This window comes from Anser cygnoides, chromosome 1, assembly GCF_040182565.1.
Source record: "Anser cygnoides isolate HZ-2024a breed goose chromosome 1, Taihu_goose_T2T_genome, whole genome shotgun sequence".
NCBI lineage: Eukaryota > Metazoa > Chordata > Aves > Anseriformes > Anatidae > Anser > Anser cygnoides.
Window position 1 is genome coordinate 193,741,123 of NC_089873.1, and position 26,236 is coordinate 193,767,358.

General features: G+C 38.3%; 1 protein-coding gene across 9 annotated transcripts in view; it reads left to right on the top strand.

Annotated features, from left to right (window-relative positions):
• The window catches only part of PSPC1 (paraspeckle component 1), a 64,981-nt gene extending 39,071 nt beyond the window's left edge, over positions 1-25,910 (top strand). For 3 of the 9 annotated variants that reach the window (XR_007157933.2, XR_010828379.1, XR_007157937.2), the window contains 3 exons: positions 20,360-20,463; positions 24,583-24,694; positions 24,966-25,910. Coding sequence is in view for 1 of the 9 variants with exons in the window: in XM_048047072.2 (XP_047903029.2) it covers positions 1,414-1,599 (186 nt within the window). In the remaining 8 variants the exon portion in view is untranslated. Of the gene's footprint in view, positions 1-1,413; positions 16,556-17,042; positions 17,293-20,359; positions 20,464-23,151; positions 23,331-24,582; positions 24,695-24,965 lie in introns of those variants that run through there. The other 6 variants (XR_010828377.1, XR_010828380.1, XR_007157936.2 and 3 more) reach the window with 5 other exon arrangements.
• The last annotated feature ends 326 nt before the right edge of the window (positions 25,911-26,236 follow it).

Below are 26,236 nucleotides of genomic sequence, written 5' to 3' on the forward strand. Positions count from 1 at the left end.
TTTAACAGGAGTATGTGATGAGCTATTTTTTAAAGTTCATATTCATCACTAGCAAGCTGTAAACATATAAGACATTTAAAAAAAAAAATTCTAACCAGTGCTGCAGATTTTAAGGTTCTTTGAGGGCAGTAGTAGATCTTAATACAGCTGTTGAATAACTGTTTTTCTTATACAATGTGAACTTTTAAAAAATCACACACGTATATATAACCATGATCTAAATTCTATATAACTTCATTTATATAGATACAATACTGCTTTTAAATAAAAATATGTGCATATATAGTTATGAATTAGGTGACTTCTGGAACTCTTGAGCTCTACTACTATTCCTGGAGTTAGACTTCTGGAAGAACTATTCTGATTCAGGCATATAAATAGCGTGACAGTCTTTAATGTTCCTTTTCAACTCTGAATACCTGGGCAGTTATGCAGCGCTCTGCTCAGAAGGAATTTCTTCTGGAAGTGTTACTGTCCTCAGCAGCTGAAGGATGAGTTATTTAAAGATCTGCTTGTACCATACATCTATGCTTTTAATGGTTTAACTTATGTTGAGGTAATGTTTTAAATTTCATTGTGTAGGGTTCTGTTTTTAGACACACAAATGCTGAACTGTTAAGTGTTCAGATGCATATTTTCTGTTTTGAGTCTGAATTGTTAATAGTCCAGACTATTCAAGTACATACACCTTAATGCTGAGTATGGAACTAAGGAGCATGTGTAACATTAACTGGATTTTCATCTTCTATTGATATTTCAGGTTAAATTTCACTTTTAAACTAAGCATAGTCCAACTATGCATTGTATCACTAGTTATACTAGCTTATTTGAATTGGGTTTTAAAAGTCTATTTAAAGATCCCTGAAGTGCCGTACAAAAGGCTGACTTCAGGTAGCATGGACTGAAATGCATTTAATCTACAGATTTGTAGAAACGTAAGTCTTCAGGTTATTTTGCTGTTAAAAGAATAAACCTGTAGTCTCTAGAAATACAAAAGCTCAACTTTTTTTTCTAGTTTGACAATGTTTCTGTGTCTAACTCCTTTAACAGAGAAGCATTGTAGTTGGTATGTTAGGCTGAAGAGGACTCGGGTATGAAAGCACTGTTCGCTCTTCTGTTACATAGAGAATATGTATTGTTCAGATGTGCTTGAAAGGATGAAGTTACATTCAGCACCAGAGTTGGTTTGCATACTCAAATTTCTAATTTTTCATTTACTTTACAAAGTTGGAGGGTAGCATTAGCAGTCTTTAATTTCCAGCTCCTTTTTGATAATAACTAATTGAATTGCTCCTTTCTTCCCTCTATGTGTGATCCTGATTCTGCTGGACTATCTGCTGAACTTCCTGACAACATCACTTGTGGGTTTTGTTGTAACTTACATTTGGCACGTTCCAAATGGACTTGTATTAGCATAATGAGAGATTCCCTCAAGGAGGTCCATCACAGATGGGTTCACCTCTGGTTAGTAGAACGGGCTCTGAAACTCCTCAGCCGCCAATGAGTGGTGTAGGTGCCGTGAGTGGTGGACCTGGTGGCTTTGGTAGAGGAAACCCAGGGGGCAACTTTGAAGGACCTAACAAGCGTCGCAGATACTAAAACTTATTTCATTCCTTACTGTTAAGAAATTCCAGTAAAAATATACAGTGATATGCCTTTATAATTTTAGCTGTTATCTGGAAACGGTTTTATTGTTATTGTAGTCTTTAAAACGGTTTCTTTTGTAAAACTTTTTTGTATTCAGTCATAGGCTTTGTAGTATAGAGCAGAAATGATGCAGATCATTATGTAAGGCAATGTGTTTGTGACTAGCAAAATACAATGTGTGACTATGCTGTAAAACATGCAGTTATCTGATTACAATAAAATATAAAAATCACTTGAAAGGATTTTGGGAATGTTATTACTAATACTGGGTGAGAATAATTTTATGCTTAATTATAAGTGGCATTTTCATTCTTAGTATGTAGTTTCTACTGTGTGTCAAAAAAAATCTATTAATAGTGAACGTATTCAGCTAGAAATGCATGTTGCAGTACATACTATGAGAACTTACATTGCAACTGCTTACCTTTGCTTCAACTTTTAAAAGAGCATCAAGTTTTATATGAAGTGTTTTCTTAAGGATACTGTGTCCTCTTTTATTTCAGTCTCCCTCTGCAAACTTAGTCACAACAGACTTACCAACAGAGTATCTGTCATTCAAATAATTGAAAAAATTAACTTTGGAGGAAAAAACCAAAACCATAAAACCTCTGGAAGAGGAATCTGTATGTTTACTTTATTCATGATGGTATGAATGAATTTACCTAAACTGTGCTTGTGCAGAAGAAAAATTGTCGTGACATGAGTGTGTTCTACTGATTGTTAAAGTATCCTTCCATTGAAGGAAGGAAACGCTTGTGCAAGCTGGTTTAAAGCCTTCCACTGATGTGCGATGCATCATTATAGGTATATATTTCCCCCACTGGTTGCATTGAAACAAATCTGTTATCATCAATTAACTGTTTAATTCAGAGGCAAATAAGGGTTTTCCAGTTAAAATGGTTGTTCGCTTATAGCAGAGGATTCATACGCATCTAGAAGGACTGCAAATAAGTATTCTTGAAAAATGTTTTACAGAATGATAAATTTGAAAAATACCCATTTCCAACACAACGCACACTAGTTTTACTGATTGAGTATTGAGATTGGAACTAAGGATAAAGCTGCTAAGAAGCTTATTATATTCAGATTTCATCAGTCATGGAAGATGATGGAAAAGGCCTATTGGTTCTATTCCTGTAATGGCAAGAAAGTAGGGATATGTTTGGTTACTATTGCTTTTTTCCTGTGAAAGTGTTTTGTTTTGCATCTGTTCTCTTATGTTTTCTGAAGTAGAAATAATTAAAATTTATATGCATGAATAGTGATACTAAATTGCTTCAAAACTGATTTGAGATAACATTGTGCCCTAATTATATTAGAATGGTATGTATGTAGCTCAAGGCATGGGATGCAAGCAGCAGAGAGCATGTATGTGTTACTTTTTTAATATAGCAGTGATGGTCTTGGTGAATTTAACTGTGAGTAAACAAGTAAAAAATAAAATAAAATAGAGGAATTGCTAACATTTTGGAAGCATACTGTTGAAATTGCCGATGTTGTATGGCCAAAGACAACGCAAGATTGTTTTCATAGAATTCAAGAGTTACCACGTGAATAAGTCCTCACTTGTGACATCTCTAATTACTAAACATTTTCTTCTTGACTATCTTTAATACTGCCTTCTTTTGCTCGGAGATGCATGCCATGTTATGCCATAGCGAGTTAGGTTTAAAGTCTGAAATACTGTTCCCTCCTTGATACACGTATCAAGTTACAGCATTCATTCTTCCAGGAAAAAAAACACCTGCAACCACTTTTCCTGAGCATACTGGTCCTGAAAACTTAACGTTTGGGAAAATCGCTGCTTTTTCACTAGATATTTATACCTATATATATAGGTAGTGTTTAGAGCAATTACTTAAGCTTTCTGCTTTCATGTTCTGCATTCAGTTGAAAATGCAGTTTACATTAGTGTGTATTAAGGTGTGTAAATATTAATTTTGTCTCTTCTTCTCAGGCCTTGTTTTGAACATAGCATTTTTATGGGGATTAAGAAAGATACGTGAGTTATTTACTAATTCCAAACTGTAAAGCTGTGAGGGGAACATGTTTTAAACAGTGTAACCCAAACTAGGTTCAAAAGGCTTGTTCCATTTTTTTCAAAGGAGAAAACTTGTGTCATTTGGGCCTTTTGCTAACTCCTGTCTTATTCAGGTAGATAAGCCACCATCTCTGTAGTATCTGAATGTGTTTCAGAAGCTCATTAAGCATACCTAATCTGCGAGAAGTGCTTCATTCTTCCCCAGCCAGCCTCAAACTGTTTTAAGTGCATACGTTTGTTGCACTGCTTTGTTTTTTTTGTTAGCAAGCCAAGCTATGTATTTGTTTGAAAGTTCCTGTAGATTTTAAGTAATACTGGTGATTTTCATTCCATAGTTAATAGCCACCATCAGTGTAACACTCTTGGGTTTAAATGGCTCTTCTGAATGCTAGGATGCATGTTTATTTGCTGTCCTTACTACAGAAAGTCATCTAGTCTTTAAGTATCCATGAAACAAACCTTTAAGTCTGGAAAGAAATAAAGAAATGTTGAATTTGGATGCACTTTAAACATTTCATGAATTCCTTTTGTAGCTAATGACAGGCTGCTAAGTTCTGCTCTGAATAAAAGTTTTCTTAGGACTGTCTGGCCGTGTTGGTTGTATGCAGCTCAATGGTAAAGGCCATGCTCTTCATTTTGCCATATGTGGTAGTAACTGACTCTAGCTCTTTAGTAAATAATTTTGTTAAAAAAAGGAATGGTCCGAATTAAATTGTTAAAAATGGTAGGGAGATATGGCTGAGCAGTGTTTTTGCTTGAAGATACAGCCCATATGCTGGAAGCGATTTATTTTTCTTATTCCTCATCAAGCTTAGCATAAGTTTGTCAGCTTTTCTGTGAACACATGTACTGAAGTTCTGAACTCTTACCATTTCTGCTACATGCTGTGGCAGTGCAAATAGTCTTGGAAAGGATATGAGATAGTCAGTAGTAATGGTATTACTTCTGGTATTTTCTGAGTTTTTAGATTATTTTTGAAATTTTTGTATAAATTGCTTAATTTTTTATGAGGTACAATTTCAGTACTTGAATATAGTAAAGCTTAAATATTTCTAATATTCCATTTAAGTAAAAAGCGAAGCTGGCCATAAGTTGCTTATTGTCTACATCTATATTTTATCCAGTTCAACCTAAAGATACACTAGACTGATGACTCTTACTAGAACAGAGGTTGTAACAGATGGCAAAGACACAGTATAAACTAAATATTATATGAACTTAATTTTAACCGTACTCAATAGGATTTTGTAGTCTGCATTCTTTGAGTAACTTTGAGATCCATAGTATATTGTCATAGGTTAAAATTTGTACCAAACTCATTGTTCCCTTTTTGGTGACTTTTCTCAAAGTTTAAAGAAAATCATGTATTCTTTTAATAAGTTGTGACATAAAAATGCATCAATTCCGTGAAGTACTGATTGATAACCAGTTGCAATCTGCTTAGAGATAACTTGGCTCAAAAAATTAAGTAGTTGATCTAAAGGAACATTCTTAAGTAAAAAACAAACAAAAAAAAACACAACAAAAGCCTTATGTTTTGATCTGAGATGCTCAGCAAATAAATGGTGTGCTCTGAAGGCCATGAAGCTCACTTAAGTGTATTGAGGGAATGAATTTTTTTTTATCATACGTCTTATGAAGAAAAATTGTATGTTAAGTTAGATGAGAAATCTTTCCTCAGCTGAGACAATAATATACAGCAATGGAGCTATTAAAATAGCAGGGAAGGCCAGGTGGTGACTAATGGGGTCATTTTACATTGGGCTAGAGGTGTGGATGGACACTCAGTCCCATTCCTAGGTGTGGAGGCACTATCCATACGTAGTCTCACGCAACCTGCATCCAGAGCGTCTCATTAGCTCATGCTTTGGGCTAAGACTGGGCACTTGATAGCACATTTTCCAAATGCTTTTTAACTGTCTCCTTAGGTGCCCTGAATTTATTGATTTGGGCACTGTGCTGCCATTAACATGCAAAATCATCTTGGTACTGGTGCTTTCCTTGGGGTGTTAGCTTACCTCTAACATGAGGGAGTATCAGTCCAAACTGCCTCATCCTTCAGTAGTGAGGAGGCAGTGAGCGTGGCATGGGGAAAATACAGGGGTTGGACATTGCTCTGTTAGTTATTGGTTATTTCTTTCATGCTCTTTTGGCAGCAAACACAGGACTGCATCATCCCAAAAGCATTTGTTTTCATTAAAATCAATTTGATGAAATCTGAGAATTTAATAACAACAGAATGATTGAGTTGCATTACTTAATTGTGTATAATTGTTTGTTTCCCATAGGATTGCCTTTTTGCTGCATTTTGGGATACACCATAAAATATACTTAATATTACTGAATATTCACTTTTCATGAAAACAATACTTTCATCTTAAACACATGAAACAAACCTTGTGTATGTTCATTTTCCATGGGATAGATTTAATAGGTCTTTTCCATCTTGAACTTCCTTAAGCTGTGATTAATTGAAATTTGGAGGCATTCGTATTAATGACTTCAGCCTGATTTCTAGAAGTGGCAGTAGGATGGCTTTCTTCAGAAAAGCAGTTAACAGCAACCTTTTTTTCCTCACTGAAGGAAAAAAAATTTGAAAAAAATTGTTCACAGATAAAAAACAGCATACATATTGGTAAAATCACTTTAAAAACTGCTATCATATAATGATTTTTATGCCCATATTGCATTAGCAGGGAAAAAATAAAAAAACTTTGTAAATCTGAGTAAAATCATGCTTGTTGGTATGTAGTCCCTCAAATAGGGGATAAAATACTCATAATGAGGTATGAGATTGAAAAGGAACTTCACTGTGTTACTGCATACAGGTGTTGATGAGTTTTATCACTTTGTGTTGGTAAATGGCTTGTCTAGAGCTTCTATTGTCTGTAGTTTTACTAGCGTGCTTTTATATCTAATTTCTGTAGAGTAAAACATAGCTGTATAATTTGAATTTACATGCTAAATGTATGTGAGACGTAAAGTGCTTGACTTAAGAACAGTGAGAATAAAGATGTTGTCCTTGCCGTTGATTTCTCAGTTAAAAAAAAAAAGATTGCACACAACCTTGAACAGGAGTAAGTGTGAAGTCTTCTATGTAAATTGAAAACGGGGAGGGGGAATAAAGAAACATAATAAAAATAGGAGAATTGTGGCTTACTTTTGTATCTACACTAGTTATACAACAGTAACTCTAAATATTGTTCTACCTGAAAACCTCAAGCTAATTTTTAATGGAAAACAGAAATACCAGTTACAGTAATGTTTTAGATTTTTTAAACCTTGAATTTAGCATTTTGCAGATGGTCAAGGAAAATCAGAAGAATTGAAATGAATTAAATGATTTTAAAAAAATACTCATGAGCTAAAGGGATGGTCATTGCAATTGAATATGTTCTGTTACTCTTGGAAAGTTCTTCTGTAGGACTTGACTTTTGTGTCTGGTTACAGCAACTGCATAACAATGTACAAGCCTCATGTTTTTGTAAGTATGAAACAGCTGATTTTAAGATGGTTAGCTTCTTATCCAACCACTGGGAATCCAAACTTAATGTATCCTAGCCAGAGAAGCAGCAAACAGAAGACAGCGGTAAGGGAAAATAAAACACAGAGTATTTACTAGTCTTTATGGAATAGAATTAGGGTGTTCTCCTTAGTTTCTTTTGCCTTAATTTCACCGCAATAATTTATGTGGAAGGGAAAGTAATTTTATTCTTGGTGAATATTTTAGGGGAAAAAATGTTTTTCTTCAAATAACCACATACGCTTAAGGTGGAAAGAGGAAATATAATCAATATCAAAAGATGCGGAAACCACAAGCATTTATTATAATTCTTTTGCAGCTGATTGTTTTTGGTGTTTTTGGCATTTTAAAGTGCTTCCTTTTTTTAAGCTCCATTATGGATGCTACTCTTCATTATTTGCTGTAAAAGGATTTATTCTGCAGTGCTGTTGCTAAGCTTAAATATTTGATCTAGTGTAAAATTGCAGGAAAAAAAACCACGGTGTAAACCAGTTACTTCGGTACTCTAAAATGCAGTCTTTCAACTACCAGCTGGAAGTGGTCTTTTAAGCTGCTTACAATTGTTTTACATGTTTGTATGCTGGTGGGAAATCCCCAACAAATCTGAAATCTGTGTACGTTTTAAAAAACAATAATTCAGTACGTTGCTGCAGGTAAGAATAGCCATTTCTCCTCCTTGCTGCTCAGTCCTGCTGCTTGGCTGTTTTGTGCCAGTGTGCCCATGCTTGGTGCAGTGAGCAGGATAAAGAGAAATCCCAACTGTATTATTGATTCTACTCATTTCATGTGGAAGGAAAGAACAGCAAGGAGGGGGCAGCAGAACAAGAGATGCTTCATTACTGTGGACACAGGTTAGTTTGTGCTGTACCTGCAGCCAACCAAGAGAATATAGTTTTATGTATGTCCTCATTAAGTGAGATGGGATACTTTTTCAGTACTTCTAGGAAATACATAGCTTAGCAATAGGTAAGAAATGTATTTAGGGCTTCAGATCTCTTGAGTTGGCATCATTCCATTTTACGTTCTTAGTGATAGTTGACCTAAGAGGGCAACTGTTTGAAATAATGAAGAATCATTTACCACTAAAATATTGAGCCAAATTCTGTCAGCTCAGTCTGTCTGTTCACTGTCTGCAGTTTCCAGAAAGCTATATGCAAGACAATAAAAAATGAAAAAGTGTTCTTCATGCTTTCTCCAGGAAAGATGATATGTACAGTTGTTTTAGAGAAGCAAATCTATTCCAATATATTTTTTCTTTGAAGAAAACATACTCTGCAATTAGATGGGAAATACTGTCTTTTAGAAGGCTGACATTCTTCATTCTTTGATAACAATAGCACTGCATTTTTTTCAAATATTCTTGTAAGCACTTTTAAGGGATGGAGGATGAAAGGTAAGCTGCAGCTCCAGTTTCAGTCAACTTTGAATAATAAAAAGCCTTTCCCAGAAAGTACAGGAAGAAAAGTATAAGATGAACTGTTGTTTCATTATTACGTTTTGTTCCAATGTAGAGTATTGTGCTTCTAGGACTCTCAGCATGGTATTGGTCTGAAATGATGAACCAGGGCTGTGCCACGTAATACAGAAGAAGTCTTTGACTTAACCTGTGACAAATGCAATTACTACACTTCCAAAACTGAAAGTTCGGAGTTCTGAAATAAAATGTGTAAAAAAAAAAAAAACAAACAAACACAACACTTATATATTGAATCACAGGTCTATAAGTGGAAGTTGTCAACTTGGCAGTTGAGATGTCAATGTTTTTAGAGCTCTTTAGTGTATGTACCAGTTTCTTGTTGCCATGTTATGCTTTACATGTAGTTTTTGTAGTACCATTTAATGCATGTTCAGCATCATCAATTCTCACATCACAGTTGTCTCATCTTGTGTTCACACTGCTGAATGCTGATGTCTGTAGAATGGGGGAGGTACTAGAGCATTTGTTTACTGTTATGTAACTATTTAATAGTTTCTCATTGCTAAGCTTGCTTTATTTTGTGTTCACTATGCATGTTTTGTGCAAAATATGCGTTTGCTATTGCATATGGGGGAAAAACGTATCAAGTCATTTAAGTGTGTTTATTAAGTGTGTGTGTGTTAGCGGGTTAATTTGTAGTTATTCGTAAACTGAAATCCTGAAGATGCATCTTAATGTTTCTAAAATGACCGCTGGCTCAGTGGAATAAATTCACTTGGAATACTTTTCTGCATGGTTACATGTAGATTTTTTATGCGTATGGGCCACATTGGTATTTGTTTTAATTAAAAAAAAAATTAATGTCCATAGATCTGTTTTTAAATTACAAGCATGCGTACAAGACAGTAATCTCAAATGACTTGATGTTTGCTCTAAACAGTACTGTAACCCTCCAAGTTGTATTAAATATAACATAGATCATTAGTTTGAGTTAATTCATTTTTAAAGAAACTTAAAAAAAAAAAAAAAGTATTGAGAGTAAAACAGTCCACAGGGGGAAAAATAGTACAAACTTGTGGAGAAATGGTGCTCTTGTCTGAGTTGCATTGTGTTACTGGCCTTGTATTTTTTGTTCTTCAAATTGAGACCATTGTGCAGAACTGTTTGTTATAAAGACTTAAAAAGAAATACCACTTGTTTTATTTTACACAGTTATTAGTATTAACTAATGTTAGCATCTTTAAAATAGAATTGGTTGGGTTAGGTGCATGTACTGTACTGCTGATGATGCCATGCAGTATGAATATCAGAAATAGGGTAACTCAAATGATGGTAGATACTGAAGACTGATACTGTGTTTTGCTTTTAAATCCAGTTGGATAAAAGCTGATCTTAAACATTAGTCTTACTATCTTTGAAATGAACTATTTCATGTATTTTCTTCCAGTTAACCATGAAAATGATTTTCTTAGGTGTCTGATATTTTGGGGAAATAAACACTGATTTTAAAAACTGCCCACAACCTCAGTACTACAGTTACTACATCTGCATCTCTATTGCTGTAATCACAAGTTTTAAAGTGTGAATCTGTAGATTATTCTAGGGGAGAGCAAAGGTTGCTTAATTATTGAGACCTTAGGTGGGAAAAATTAGGTAGAAACCTCTTAATATTTACTGTATTTAAAAAAAAAAAAGAAAGCAATATTTAAAACTGAAGCGTCGCAGTGTCAAGGAAGCCAAATGGTGTATCTTTCAAGAAGGTGCAAGAGCTTTTTACTAGAGATTTTAAGTATTTGTGAACTATTAGACCTCTAAATCTTTCACTGGTCTGACGTGGAGGACATTGTGGAGCCCAAGCCTTCGATTATGAGGTGAAATATTATGGTGAATTATTCAAATATTATGGTGAAAAATCTGCATTTTTCTCCCCTTCCACGAAGTTTTAGAAGTGATGTGAGGAAGTAATGTGATATACTGACCGTACTGTTGGGCTGAATCCTGCGTCTCTGAAGATTGTCATTGGCTTCCTCTGGGTATTATTATTCTGTTTAGGACTCCTTTCCTTATTCTGTATTCCAGATTTTCTTTTACTGTAAAAGGTTTTAACTTTTCTTGATATGATCTGTATAAGACTATTCAGGGGCTGTAATACCTAAACGTGATACAAATAGGTTAGAGGAAAGAGAAGATGTCAAATGCACAGTAAAAACAGTTCTTCCTATCACTTGGCAAGTCATTAATCCCCTGTGTGTTTTGTTAGTATATGAATATCGTGTATGTTTTTAATCAGTTGTGTGTTTAAAAAGAAGACTAGTGGTGATTCATGAGAGGAAAAATGTACGTTTACGTAACATACGTTAAGAGACAAAATACATTAGAACTTTAGTAGACTTCCTTGTTTCATAAGTGTGTGGAAAAGTCAAAATAGATAAGTGCTCTTTGTGGATTTACACATGGGGAAAATGGTAACAAGGAAAAGCAGGAAGACATGTTTTGACCTCATCTTTCCGCTCATTTCATCTAAAATTTTGGAAGCTATGATAGAATTTAAAGCACTATATATGAGTCTTGATAACCTTTATCTAAATTTCCTGAATGCTGTTTCAGAGTTTTGCAATAAATAAAACTAGTTTAATGTAAATATGTAAATAAAATACATGCTTGAATGGACAAAATAAGTCTGTAAGCCTGTGTTTCATGAAGATATGGAGGAGAGTAATGTCAATGAGTTGTCTACGTTTCGTCATATTTTTATTTTTTGCCTATGTTACCTAAAAGGAACAGAAATGGAAACTTATGAATGATGTGTAATGGAAGGCTGAATATATATGCCAAAATCATGCTGGGGAAAAAAAATGAAGTTTAAATATGTATAACTTCATTTGCTGCTTCTTCCAGTAGAGCTCCCATTTAAAAAAAAAAAAAAAGCTCCCATTTAAAAACAAATGCTGTACAACCTAGGTCTTGCTGATTGCAGATTTCCTCTCTGCCTTGGTTGTGGCAAAACAACAGAAATAGCACTATCAGGATTTCCATTTATGATTAATGTAGTGTTTTTGCCTCAGTGATACATCTGAGTAATGGTCAATACCTGACATAGCTGGTGTGCTGACTGGGTATGTATGCAACTGCATGGCTGCTGTAACCTTGCCAGATCTTTGGATCTGGTAGTGCCTTTGGTTATTTCAGCGGTTGCTTTACCTACCTCAGGTAATGAAGTTCCTTTGTGGCCACATGGATGCTCTTTAAAGTTTTCCTCATCTTCCCTGTGGCTTAGTGAATTCCAGTCGCACAGTGGCACCTACTGTAGTCTGGGAGTTGAGTGGTGTAGTCATGATGACTGAAGTACATGAAGTACTTCAGTATTTCATACATGAAGTACTTCAGTTACCATTTGCTCATGCCAGCTACATTTGACTTGGCTGACACCTCTTCAGTAATTGCAGTGCACTTCCGAACTTTACCTTTCATGAAGCAGAGATGTGATTATTCCCAGTGAGGTGTAATACAAACCATTACATTTGTACTATCAACAACTCAAATTCCTTTGATAATTCAAGGTGTGCTGGAGAAAAAGAATCTGGCTGATTATTGCAGTCTGTTTCTCTGATTATGTGATAAAGATGTCAAGTCCTGGTTCTACTTTTGTCTTCAGGTGCTGAGTATCATCTTTAAACTATCTGGATATCTACATTTATTCTAGTTTACACACTTCAGTGTAAACTAAAATCACATAAATCTATATACCGTCAAGCACAGTAGTCAGATGCTGGTAAGAGCTTGAAATCTAAGTTGGCCAAAGTAGGTCTTTAATAACATGGAAATAAAGTTTTGAGAAAGCAGGAACAAGGTTGAATGGAATAAGAGAGCTAACTACGAGCTCTTTAGAAGTTGGTCCACAAAAAACAGTAGGAGACTCTGATGTTCTGTTAACCTTCCAAAGAAATTGATGCATCAGATAGTTAACACAAGTTTGGGTTTGAGATATGAATTTCCTTGAAGAAATCACTATTTGCTTGCATGGAGTTTCTTTTCAAGACATAGAAAATGAAGTTCATAGTGTGTTAGATGGACATTTTGTGATTGTGTACATCAAAAGTTGGAAACAGGTAACTGAGGTATCTTGTGTTCTAGCCTGTGTTCATACATGTTTTCTCATAAACGCGTTGGTACTTAGAAATTTGTCACCTGACATGCTTTTGATAACTTATGCTTAATATGTAAAAATTACAGTATGAGCTTACATCTTGAAAGCTGAATGAACTCCAGTGAGAAACATTAAGTCAATTTGTCTTTGATTCAAAATATTCTAGTCATGAATATGATGCCAACTGACCAGCCCTTGTGTGTAAGTTGACAACAGAAGGAAGCTCCCTGTTTCTTTCTTGTGTGCTCTTGGCTTAGCTCTGGTCAAACCTGGTTTCATCGTTAAGGCTTTTGTACTTCATTGTTCTCAAATGAGGAAAGTTTTAGCCATCTGGATTGTCATTTAAGGGGCAGGGGGAGGGGGTAGTTCTAATAGTAGTCCTAGGACACTAAGGTGTTGGACAGTTAAATCTGTTGCTCAGTTACTGCTAATATCATCCTCCTTCAGTTCTCTCCACTACATATTAGCAGATGCTTCCTTAGCTCTGTCTGAGAGTTGAGGTTTAATGCTTTTTTTGTTTGGTATTCACTTAGCTGTTTCATTTTGGATAGGAACAAAATCTTCAGGTAGGAGCCACCTCTGTTAAAACAGAGAAAGTAGGATGGTAATAGAAAGTTGAAAAATCTTAACGTAGTATCAGCAGTATGTCCAATTGTATGGTTAAGGGACAAAAAACCAAGTTTCAGGCTTAATTTGTCAGATTATAAATCTTACTTAGCAATAGCAAATTGAGAATCTGCTCTTCAAATTTACATAGTGTAGTTCATCATATATTCTGCCCTAAGTTTTTTTTTGCAGGTTCTCTGGTGTTACTGTGCATAACTGCTAGCCCAGGTTTGAATAGTTATCTGCTTAGACTGGGCAAGTGCAGGCAAGGACTAGTTATACCATGTTGAAACAGATAAATAAATACCTTCATCTCCACAAAACACATTTTAATGAGAAATGGTAGTTTTATTCAAAATTGGTTTGTGTTTTTTATAAACAGGTAAGTCTTACTTCAGTGGAGCAAGAGAGAGAATGTTTGCAGAATACCCTGCAATTTGTTAATGCTGTTTTGTTATCTTGGTCCTCAAATACAGATTCTATTTCCAGTGTTCAAATCTAATGTAAGATTCTAAGTTTTTCCTACCAAATATGGCTGTATTACACTGGAAAGTAGAAGTAGCTGTTCTGTGTTTGTCACAATGAAGCCATCAGAAATAAAAATTGTCACTCAGCAGAATTAAAAACATAGGAAGGAAATTCCGGATAAAATATTTGCAAGATCTTTTGATAGGACGGGAGGCTTTGGGCACAGCCGGGCACCCAGGAGGCTCCCTCTGAGCACCAGGCAGCACTTCTGTGCTGGGCGGGTGACGGAGCCCTGGCACAGGCTGCCCAGAGAGGCTGTGGGGTCTCCTCCTTGGGGATCTCCAAAAGCCTCCTGGACGTGGTCCTGGGCAGCCTGCTCTGGGTGTCCCTGCTTGGGCAGGGGTGGGACCAGGGGGCTCCAGAGGGCCCTGCCAACCTCAGCCATTGACGTAAATAAAGCTTTGGCTTTCTTAATCTATATAAATTAACGTTAAAACCTATTACATAATTAGTTGCTTGATTGCTTCCTTACTAGGTTTCCTTTTAATAAAGAAGTATCTGTTGCTTAGTATTGCTATGTTACGTTTTCAAATGGAGTGCTTCAAAGATGAAAGCTCTTTGAGTGAAACGTGAATTGTTTTTCGTTATAAAGACCATACAACCACAGCCCTTCCCTTGTACCCTGGCACAGTCTTACGGCTTCGGAAGTTGTAGCCCCGCAAAGATAACTAATTCTTCTCTCATTATTTTGGAAGAGGAAGTTAGGACATGGGCCTAACTTGGCACCTGCTGCAAAAATGACAGGTAAGGAATCTTACAGGAGGGAACGGGGAACATTGTGTAAACTTGTGTAATGCAGCGTTGCTATAACATTTCACAGGTAAATGCTCTCTGTATCAGCTAGTTTCACAAATCCTTAGTGATGTTGTCTTTTTTCTTTTTTTTCTTTAAGTATTAAAAGAAAGTTGGATTATGCAAAATCCAGGAAGTTTCCCTTGAAACTAGACAACCCCCCTCCAATTTTTTTGAAAATCTAAAATATCCTTAAGCTATTGAGATCACATCTCAACTGTATATAAATATATATAAATATATCTATAACACAAGGCTTATGCTGATTTTCAGTGGTGTTGAAGTGTAAAATCTGAGAAAACTGGCTCTTAGGCTTTGCTTATACACATCCTTAGTTTCTTTAAACAACATTTTAAAAATGATTTGTAAATCAGTCTGAATGAACATGAATAAAACTATGCATATTTCTGTAATCTCTAGATTTTTTAAAGTGGTTCTCTCATCTCAGCATAATTGTAAACTCTTTGAGTGCATAGTACAATAACATCCTGACCTCTGGCTCTGTTAGAGCAGTAGAGGAATAGCGATTGTACTCAACTACCTGCTAGTTGTGCTGGTGTAACTGTATCTGGTTTACAGCAAAGTTAAGTTGTTCCAAGCTCTGTATGTAAAGCTGTAAGTTCCTGTGATTGGCTGAACTTGCTCTGAATTTCTAGAACCTGACTTAAAGCAAGTTCATGAAATTTTAGCTGTCACTTCAATGCTGAGTGATAGAACTGGTTTAGATGCTTAAGTTTTCTTTGAAGTCACATCTATACATCAACATCGGTACATCACTTTCTATGGGAAAGAGATGATGAGGGTTAAAGGTTGCTGTTCCTTTCAACAGCTCTGTACTTAGCTGATTGTGATAAGGTAAAGTATGGTAAAGCGCTCAGGAACTTTGCATCTGTTTAAAAAGGCACAAGAGTTCTGAGTGGAGAAAATTACATTACTTGGGCAAACTTTTTGAAACTGCTCAACACGAACACAGTCATTGGAAGTAGAAATCTGGACATCAGAAGACTTTGCAGCTGCGTTAATGGTGATGTGTACAATGGCTAGTTGGGAAAGCAACTTTATGATGAGCTAGCTATTCTGGTGCTGCAGGTTGCTCAGCCTGACACAGGAAGGTTAGTGAGCAACATAGGGGATGGGCCAGCAATCCAAAATGGGGGATGGACTTGCTGTTTTATATAGGATTATCTTAATGACTGTGTAAGACTACAGCCTCACAGTTAAAAAAAAATAAATTGTTAAAATACATATAATAGATTACTTCGTGCAGTAGGGGTCTGTGATGTTAAGAATTTAAGCACTAAGTTCCCTTCTGCTGATCAAATCCAAAGTTCTTGGAGATCTTAGGGAATCTTTAAATTTTACCAAAAAAAAAAAAAAAATCCCTTCCACCTTTCCTGTTAAATTAGTAGTCTTACATCTAGAAATGTAATGACTCCCAAATGAAGACTTTTTGTGAAGTTTACTATGTCCTTATTTTGTTTTCAAATTTGGGCCTTGCTTAAGCTGCACAGATGAAATCTTTGTCCTTTTTAAGATATTTTCAGACATTCATCGTTGCCCAAATACTGAAGAAATGCTTTGCGTGAGTGAAGTTTTATTATCCAGGCAAAACAAAAATAAATGTCCCTGGATTATAGTACTGTCACTGGTAATGGCTTATTATCCAGTCACCTAGATTGTAGTAGTAACTAGTAATTCTAATAACTGCCACCACCTTTTCTTTTCGGAAATGTGATTCCAGAAAAGGAATATTACTACTTTCACATTCCTTATTCTGTGTAAGTGACTAACTTTAGATACCCTATGGTTTATAGACTGAAAATTGTGAATTAGATAAATATATATATATATATATATATATATAAAACTGCTTTTAGTCGTCAAGGAAAATGAATGGTTTTCTGGCTCGGTTCAAGTAGTATTTGTCTTTTTCTTTTTAGGAACTTAGTCTTCCTTTTGAGCCTTAATTTGGTAATGCCCCCTTTTTTTGCCTTAAATTGTTAATTGCTTCTAACTGTTTACAAGGCTGTATGTTCTCAGGGGCAGAATTTTAGGAACGTAAGATTGGAAAAAGTTACATTGGGTTCATCTCCTGTAGTCACAGGAAGCCATGCTATGATGTCCAGTCAATAACTGTTTACTCTTGTTGGTTTTATTGATGTAAATGTATGTTTCTGTCCTCAGCAGTGGCTACTCAGGATAGAGGTGAGCAAGGCTTGGCCTGACTAGAGTAAAAACCTAAGAGAATGAGGAGGAAAAGATTGCTTGACCATTTAGAAATGTCTAGCACTGCCTTCTGTTAGTACTTCAGCCAACGTTGTTATCTGTTACCTTTTGATAGGAAAACCTGAACAAATGCAGACATGAACACAGCTCTGTGGATCGTCTCTCTCAGGTTCCCTTTGGTAGCCCCAAATAAATGACCACAAGGGATCGTGTGTTGTCCTGAGAAAAGCTCGGAATCGGGAGTTCTTCCTTTGCGTGATGGATGGTGGCTGTGCTACTCAGGATGGTACCTGCTGTGCAAAGTGCCACGTGCTCCACTGCAGTGGAAGTCAAAGTTTACCTATGCTGCTGTTCTGTTTTGCTAGGTAATTTCTAATGCAGACGTAAAATAAAGGGGGGTGGGTTTTGTTACAATGCCACCCCAAATCCTGTTAATTTAAAAAACAAGCAAACAAAAACTGTTGTGTCAGTCAAGCCAGTGAAGCTGTACAGCCAACATGTTCTCTGCGAAGGAAGCACAACAGCATGGGTACGTAAGGTAAATGTGGAACGTCCTTCGGGGCTGTAGGTTGCCACGGCTGTCTGCTTGGTAGAAACAAAGCAAATTTGTATTGGGAAGAGGTCATGGAGAGCACCCCGTTAAATGAATGCATACAGATTGAGATGGGTTGTACTGAGGACCTGTTTTTCAGTTTTCCATGATATTTTCATTTTTCCTCGATAATGACACAGTATGTACATAGTGTTGCTTTAGTGTGTGCTTGACGCATCTGTTCTCTTCAGAATATGCCTTTTTGCCATGCTGTTGGCCATTTAGAGCATTTCAGGTTCATTTTGCTTGGCACAACACCTACATACTGAACTTTAATTTAAAGAAATGCTTTATCGATTATCTGAAGGTGATTTGGAGTCAGTTCTTTGAAAATAATTATGTTTTGCTTCAGCATTAGCCGCCGGGGTACGTCAGGACTAAGAGTAATTACTGTTAACTGTGGAAGTCTCCGACAGCACAGAGAGGTTGGAGGGGTCTCTGTTTGTTGTGAGGATAGAATTCTGAAGAAACAGTGTGCAGGCAGATACCTATTGCATTTAAGAAACAAGCCCAAAACACTATTATACGATCACTTTTTAGTATGAGTTATGGTAAATGGGTTATTTGGTAACACTACCATATGGTCTTGCTGTCTGGTTTTAGGCATGGTCTTCAAAAACAAAGATATTTTCCGGTAGTTTGGCTACAAACCTGTCACCAATACCAACATTTAAGTTGCCAAGAATCTCTCTCTGCTTTATCTTCAATAAATCTGAGTGGTCAAGAAAGAGAAATTATACGTGCTGGCTGTTAGAGGAGCTGGAGGCTGTTAGGCCTTGGGGATTTTAGGCTTGCTGTTTGTAGACAGGGAAAAAGGAATAAAGAAAGCCTAATTATTAGTGTGTTGTTTTTTTTTTTTCATAATATTGAAATGTAGACCGAAAAAATGGCAGCTTGTAATTAGTTTCCCTTTAAGATGGGTGCATACTTGTTTTTCAGTAGCTGAATTAGTCTCACCATACGGAGGCCATGTCACCCGGCACTACCAGCGTTGTCATTAGTGCTTATGCAGACAACAATTCTGGCCTGGCCTCTGGGTCAGACGGTCATGGCTATGGCAATTTGTAACTGAGTAGTTAAAGGATTTTAACAGTAGGGCTTGCAAAACTAGAGCTGTAGCTATTGAGGGTTGGCAGGCTGTGCTCTGTGCTGTCTGCTTTAGGAAGTCCATCTACCCGGCTGTCAAGGAGAAGGCAAAGGAGTGTTTAAAATGGGATGCATAGCGAGTTGTACTGTGGGCAGGGGGAAGAGATGGAAAGGAAATGGGAGAATTGTTGAAGTTACCAGCACTTTTAAGAGGTCTTGGACATAAATTTTGCCACCTTTTTATGTGACCTGAGCTGCAATTCTAAAGCTGCATCTGATAAGGTAAATGCTACCTTTATTGTAAATGCTTGTGGTTGTGTTGCAATTTGCACGTTACTCTGGGTTGCTTTTTGAGGCTGTTATCTAAGTGAAGCTAGCCTAAAAGATGCAACTTGTGTGTGGCTTTCGAAAGTGATTCTTTCTGTAAGAAGTATTTTTAAATGTGCTGAGTTTTCTGATCATCAAGCAGGGCCTCAAGACATCGGTAAATTCTTCTAGGAAGTCCTTATCTGAGAGAATACAGAGCTCTTCATCCTGTTGTGCTGCTGTAGTCGGGGTTTTCCCAGTCAGTCTTGCTCTGTACACAGATCTTTGTAGTGCTCCTTAGCTCTGCAGCATGCTTCTCTGTCTGTTTCCCAGCCCGAGCAATGGGCTGTATGTTAGCCCTACCAAACAGTGCAGTACCTGCCTTTTGTTTGAAATCTGAGGTATTTGTATAGAAGAGACTATGTTAGCTGGGGATAGGGGAGGGTGGAAATGTGTGTGCGTGTGTGAAAGTTGTTTTGAAGCCCAAACAACTGGGACAGGGAGCTGCTGAGTTTTATAAACTGACTTTATACGTTATTTTGTGTGTGGACGCTAGAAGAAGCCACACACAGTTCAAGATGGATACCCTGATTAACATTTTTTGATCTTAGGCAATTTTTCTATTATATTTTAGATAATTTTAATTATGAATTAGGAATAAAATTATACTCTGGCTTGCTCTTTGTTCTTGTGACTGCACTTACTGCAAATGCAAGCAGATCCATTACAGAAGTTTTGAAATGGCAAGTCTTAAACTTTTATATCAATTTCTAATATTATTAGTATTAATTATATTTTAATGAGACTTGTTTTGCTCCAAGATCTTAAAGTAGGACATCTTACTCCAATCTAGTTTTCATATATAGTTTTAATCCTCTTCAATGTCTGTACCACAGTAGGCTGAGGAATGAGGAGGAGACTGCATTTCTATCTACCTATCCTCAGCACAACTACAGTGAGAGTAATTATGTCACGTTTAATTAATGACACTGGGTTGTATGCAGGGATCCAAATTATCTTAATGGCAATAACATGAGAAGGATGAAACCTACCTTTGGCCTTGCATTAAAAAGCAGAAGACAGTGTTTTGTTTGAGTATGTGTGTTTTAAAACCCTACGAAGAACAGTGACGAGACTCAGGAGCAGAATTGCACTTACTCTACTTCAGGCTGAACTATGAAATTTGGGAACTTGTTTATGCTATTGAACCAGCTGGTTTTTAACTGTGACGTAGTCAAATTCAATTTAAAATTTTAAGAACAGAGAAATCCACGGGAACAACTAAGTGGTAAGAATAGGTAGAGGATAAACGGATTTTTCTGGTAAAGTGAAGTTTTATTCATGTCTATTTCCTGATATTATGCATAACGGTATTTGAAAAGTGGGTATTTGAAAAGAGAAGCCACTGTTTTTCCAGTTTGTGTCATTGCTGTCTCTTTATTTTTTAGGTTACCATTAAAACGTTAAAAGGCAGATGAAGACTGGCTTTTGTAGACTCCTTGTGCTACCTTTTGAATACAAAAGGGAATCCTAAACTGAGTTTTAGTATGAGGTATGTATTGGGATATTTGGTTTTATTTAGCAATTACTGAAATTAGGAGCCAGCTTTGCGTTCATGCTTGTGATTTTATTCTGCTTGTATGCTTCTGCTAACACTTGCTTTCAGATAATACATGCCTATTCATTTCATAATTCCTGTCACACATTACCATGTTATTAAACAACTTGAAATGTACATACACAGCGTTCTGCAAACAGCTCAAAATCTGGGTACTCATAATGCTTCTTCCAAACAAACGCCACAATGCCACATTAATGTGCTACAGTGTCCAGGCTGCTGGATGTTATTCACAGAATCATCGAGGTTGGAAGAGACCTCCAAGATCACCGAGTCCAACCCCTGACCTAACACTAACAAGTCCTACACTAAACCATATCACTAAGCTCTACATCTAAACGTCTTTTAAAGACCTCCAGGGATGGCATTGCATGCAGAATCCAGTTTGTAGAAACAATACAACGTAGTTTCTGATTCTGAACAGTCTTCAGGATTAGCCAGTAGGCTTTTAGTCTACAAGGCTGTGTCCATGTCCTCTGCAAAACCTGGGGTTGAGCTCAGTTCCCAAACATGCAGGTTTGTTGTGTCATCTACCCTAGGTGTTGGTAGTGGGACTAACGTATACCATGCAGGTTTTAAAGGGAGGTTGGTTCAGTTCTGAAATTCCAAATTATCAGTAGCTTTTATAGAGTAAAAGTCATGTTAAACACTGATGGGATTTACCTGAGATTTTAGCTGTACTGATCAAGCAAGAGGAATTTGGGTTAGTTCTCATAGGTGTTCTCCATGTTTGGCCTGGTAAATGAGAGCGGTCACTATAGTTATGTTTACAGTAAAAGAGAACTAATCAAGATATACTAAGCTCTAATAATGGGCTGTAACATTTATTGCTAATCCGAGGTCCTCTCACTGATTTCCATCGGTAATTCTGTGGGAAGTAAGCGGTAAAACTTAAGAGTTGCTTGAGGAGTATAAATGTGACAGGGACTTTTTGTCATTCTGTTTAAAAAAAAAAAAAGGCATGGGAAGGACAACATGAGAAAAAATCTTTCTGCAGTAACGAATCTCAAACTGGACTATGAATTGCATAAAACTGCAAAATTACCTATGTGGTCTTTGCAAAAACACAAGTAGTTCAAAATTTCTGCCCAAGACAGGCGGACTCCTATTATACTCTCCACAGCAGCCCTCTCCTTTTTTTCTACCTTCTGCTCTCTATCTGCTACATTTTCTATTTAGGTAGCACTGCTTCGTAAAGGATTTCTCCAAAGAAAAAATTTCTTCTGTATGTGCTTCAGATAAAGCGTTGGAGCTCTGCTCCCTGGTGTTCAGGTCACCCAGCGAGGAGCCAGAGAGCTGGCAGTTGCTGCTGCTGCTGGAAGTGATTTCTGCTGAGCCCTGTGGTGCTAACCTCAGCTCTGCACTGAAATTGGGGCAGAATCTTCACATAATTACAGAATATTTGAAAGGGTGCCAAGGAGATCTTGTGATTGAACCCCTTGCTCAAAACAAGATGCCAGGTAGAGCAGGCTGCCCAGGCCCACGTCCAGGCGGCTTTTGGAGGTCCCCAGGGAGGAGACCCCACAGCCTCTCTGGGCAGCCTGTGCCAGGGCTCCGTCACCCGCCCAGCACAGAAGTGCTGCCTGGTGCTCACAGAATCATTTATGTTGGAAAAGGTCCTTAAGATCATCAAGTCCAACCATCACCCTAAGACTACTCTCACCTCTTGTCCTGTCGCTGGGCACCAGTGGGAAAGGTCTTGCTCCGTGGTCTTTCTGCCCTCTCATCAGATGTTTGCACATACTGATAGGATTCCACCCAGCCCTCTCCAGGCCGAGCAGTCCCAGCTCTCTGGGACCTCGCTCTCTGGATCACCTCGCTCGACCTGCTGGCAACTTCCTGACGCAGCGCAGGATGCTGCTGCCCTTCTTTGCTGTAGCACATCACTGGCTTGTGTTCAGCTTAGTGTCCACCAGCACCCACAGGGCTCTTTCTGCAGAGCTGTTTTTCAGGGAGCTGGCCTCCAGCCTGTCCTGGTGCCTGGGGTGGTTCCTCCCCAGGGGCAGGAGCTGGTAATTCCTTCTGATGAACTCCATGAAATCCTGTCAGCCCACTCCTTCAGCCTGTGAAGGTACCTCTGAATGGCAGCACAACCCTCTCACGCGCTCCTTCCAGCTTTGCACCTCCTGCATACTAGCTGTTAGGTGCATTCTGTCCCATCGTCCAGGTCATTAATGAAGATTTTGGAAATGATCGGCCTCAGTGCTGACTTCCTGGGGCACACTGCTAGGTACCGGCCTCCACCTAGTCTTTGTGCCACTGATCACAACCTTCTGGGTCTGTTCAGCCACTTTTCAGCCCACCTCACTGTCTACTCACCCAGCCCGTACTACTTCAGCTTGTCAGTGAGGCTGTTAGGGCAGATAGTGTCAGAAAGTGAAGGTAAGCAATGCCCGCTGCTGTCCCCACAGCCACTGAGCGGGTCACCTCATCACGGGATGCTGTCAGGGCAGGTTGATGGAGGATTTGCAAATGGCCCTTCTGTAAATCCACACTGACTCTTGTCAGCTGCCTTTTTGTCCATGGTGAGTGGTGGTTCCGTCTCCTTCCCAGGGCCTGCAGGTCCCTGGATCTGCATTCCTGCCCTCACTGCACGTATGAGTGGCATTTGCTTTCCTCCAGGCCTCAGGAATCTCATGATGGCCGTGGCCTTTCAAAGACAGCGGCCTTGCGAGAACACCAGACGCTTCCCTTGGCACTACTGGGAGTGTCCTGTCAGCCCCGAGGCACTGCTCGTATGTCTGTCCGGCCTTCTTCAGTGTTCTCTAGCTCGGACCTCTGCTGCGTAGCAGATGTTGAAGGTGAGGGGAGATGGGGAAACTCATACACACCTTCTTTTGTGGCTTTGCTTTGCCTTTACTAAGTTGTTCCCTGTTGTTTCTAGGCGTTGTAAAATCACAATATAACGTACACCAGGCTAAAGAAATAAGCGGCAGGCATTTACTCATAAAATCTAAAGGCAATACAGTTAAAACTCTGTTTCTGCCATCAGAAAAAGTTAAAAGGAAAAAAAGGTGGGGGGGGGGGGGGAATCCAACCAGTTGATTTATTTATGCTGTTTAAATCATAAGAAGTCAGGTGGACAGAAAATAAAAAAAAAAAGCTTGTCTTGACCAAGTGCTGTTGGGAACTCAGGCTTCTTGCTTTCCCTTAGGTATCAGACCAGCCCTGTGCAAAAGAGCTATTTGAGAGCCTTGGCGTTTGGCAAGTTTCCTGGGTGCTTCAGAATCTTTCTGTCCCCAGCTTACGCTCCTTCCTTCCTGCGAAGGGAAGAGAGGATGGCCAAGGCTCCCTGGAGATACAAATGTTCCTTTGACTGGCTAAATAATGACTCCTTGTCTCAGCAGAGTGATAAAACCCTTCCCTTCTCTTTCTCCCACTATTCAGTGGTGTGTGTACCCTTCAGACTGCGGTGTGAACCTGGCTGGCAGAGCCTGATGGCCTAATTAAATTGCAATAAAAACTCTGAAAAGATTAGATTAAAATGTGAGTGGATCTCATTGTATTTGGGGCATAGTGTACAACTGCAAACTGAAAAAAGTTGCAAAAGACTCTGAGTCAGCCAAATCAGTCACTTGAAAAAGAAGAAAACAGAATTACACCTGTTCAGTTTTATATTAGTTTTCTGATGAGCAGTATTTTGCAGAGATGAATGTTGGCTTTGTGCGTTTGCCATTGCAATTCCCTTCTTCAGCTTTCAACCTTGAAACAAATTCCATGCAGTTCTGTTGTGCCAGCAGAGGTACTGGGCTCTGATTTAATTCGTAGTGCAGTCAACATGTTCCGTCTGTCTTTCTGCCACTGGGTTCCTAGGATGGCAGTAGGCAGTTCAGATAACCTCTGATCGTGCTATCTGGGCAAGCATCAGCCTTTCCAAGCTCTTTATCCAACTGTATTTGCTAAAACGCATCGCTCTGTAGTTTGCTATTTGAGTCTTGCTGTTTGCTGCACGTTGATTACAAAAGTACTTTTTCAAGCATTTGAGTCATTTCAGTATCTAACTCCTTAGCGTGAATTATAATTATTTCCTGAAAACATTCTTCATTGGATTAGGTTCTGATGAAAGCTGCTGGTGGCCCCATAGCCTCAAAATGGAGATGGTGTCCTGCTATACCCTATGTGCAAAATTCTGCTCCTCACCTTGGAATTCAAAGGCCCACTGGAGGTGAGAAAATAATCGTATTTTCAGTCACTGGAACACGCGATGGTGGTTGTGATTTTGGTGATGAAAGGTCTCCTGTGTACTAGATTAATTATCAGGCTCTCTGTGTCTGTCTGTTTGTCGTCTTATGCCTTCTTTCTCCCTCACTGTTCTCTGTGCTCTTGGGCACAAGAACAATGCTGCCATCCGATAAAACAGTAATTAAAGCTGTGGCACCGAGCTGAGCAGCGGGGATTGATCGCTCTCACCCAGGCTCTGCTCTTTCTGCTTGCAGGCAGTGCCGGCAGCCCCGAGGGAACCGGGCTGCTTGAAGTGGGGGGGAGTTTGCCAGCACCGAGACTGTGTTTATCTTATTTGCCGCTTCGTTTTCCACGATGGGAAAGAGGCACCAGAAAAAATCTGATGTCTCCTTATGACATTCAAGAAGCCTTTTCCTGTATGAAAAGGAGGCAAGTTACAAGTATTGTCATGTCTTCAGGTTCCAGCAGAGGAGGTGGGATCCAGCGTTAAGGAAAGTGAAACGTAGTGGAGCAAGGATGGTGGCTGACAACTGGTGTGTAACTCAGGTCTCGCCTCCCTTTTTATCTGGTTTGTACTGGAAGCAGATTTTGTTTCTGGATCTCCAAGACAAGTACTGGGAAACTGTATTGATAAAAGGATTTGAGTTTGTACATACTGTAACAGGAATCAGAGTAAATGATATATGAAAGTACCCCTTCTTGATTAAATCATCAGTTTTGGACTCAAACCTCTTAGAGCTAGATGAAACAAATACGAAAATATTATCAAGCACTAAAACGTGACAGAAGATGGGAAAGTGTGGTTATTCTTGTATTTTGAAGAAAAACAGTAGTCGGGTTTGTGTTTAAGTTACAGTACTGAGACTGCAATGTTGCACAGAAGTATTAGTTACCTAGAGAAAACTGTAAGCCAGCAACAGGCTAGCTGAAAACTGAGGAAATGCTGATCAATAGCAAAAATTAAAATTGGAGAAAGATGTCACCATCTATGCAGTTGAGCTGGATGTTATAATGTTAAAATGCCTGCTTTATTTTTGCCTAATGAAAAATGAAAACCAGTGAAGGGAACAAATAATGAAAAATGCACTTTGATGTCATGAGGTTTTCACATTGCACTGTAATGTAGCACTGCTGATTTTTTTCCCCTGGTGTTTCTGTTTCTAATAAAACTGTTTCAAATAAACTTCCTGTTATTCATAGATTAATTTTCTGTTTCTTGACCTCAGAAAGGCAGTGACCGTGAATAGAACAGAGCAGTTGCCAAGAACCTCACTGAGTTTAAAAAAGGTGAAAAGTAAAATCTGACACTGGGCACAGAGTAAGTTCAGGCAGTAGTGCAGCCTGGACATAAGACTGGAAGTGGAGCAGCTTTGCAGAAGCTGGGTTTTGAAGAAGGCTGGCTTTTGGAGATCCCCAAGGAGGAGACCCCACAGCCTCTCTGCACCCTCCCTTCAGGGATTTAGGGACACGGATGAGATCCCCCTGAGCCTCCTCTTCTCCAGGCTGAGCAGCCCCAGCTCTCCCA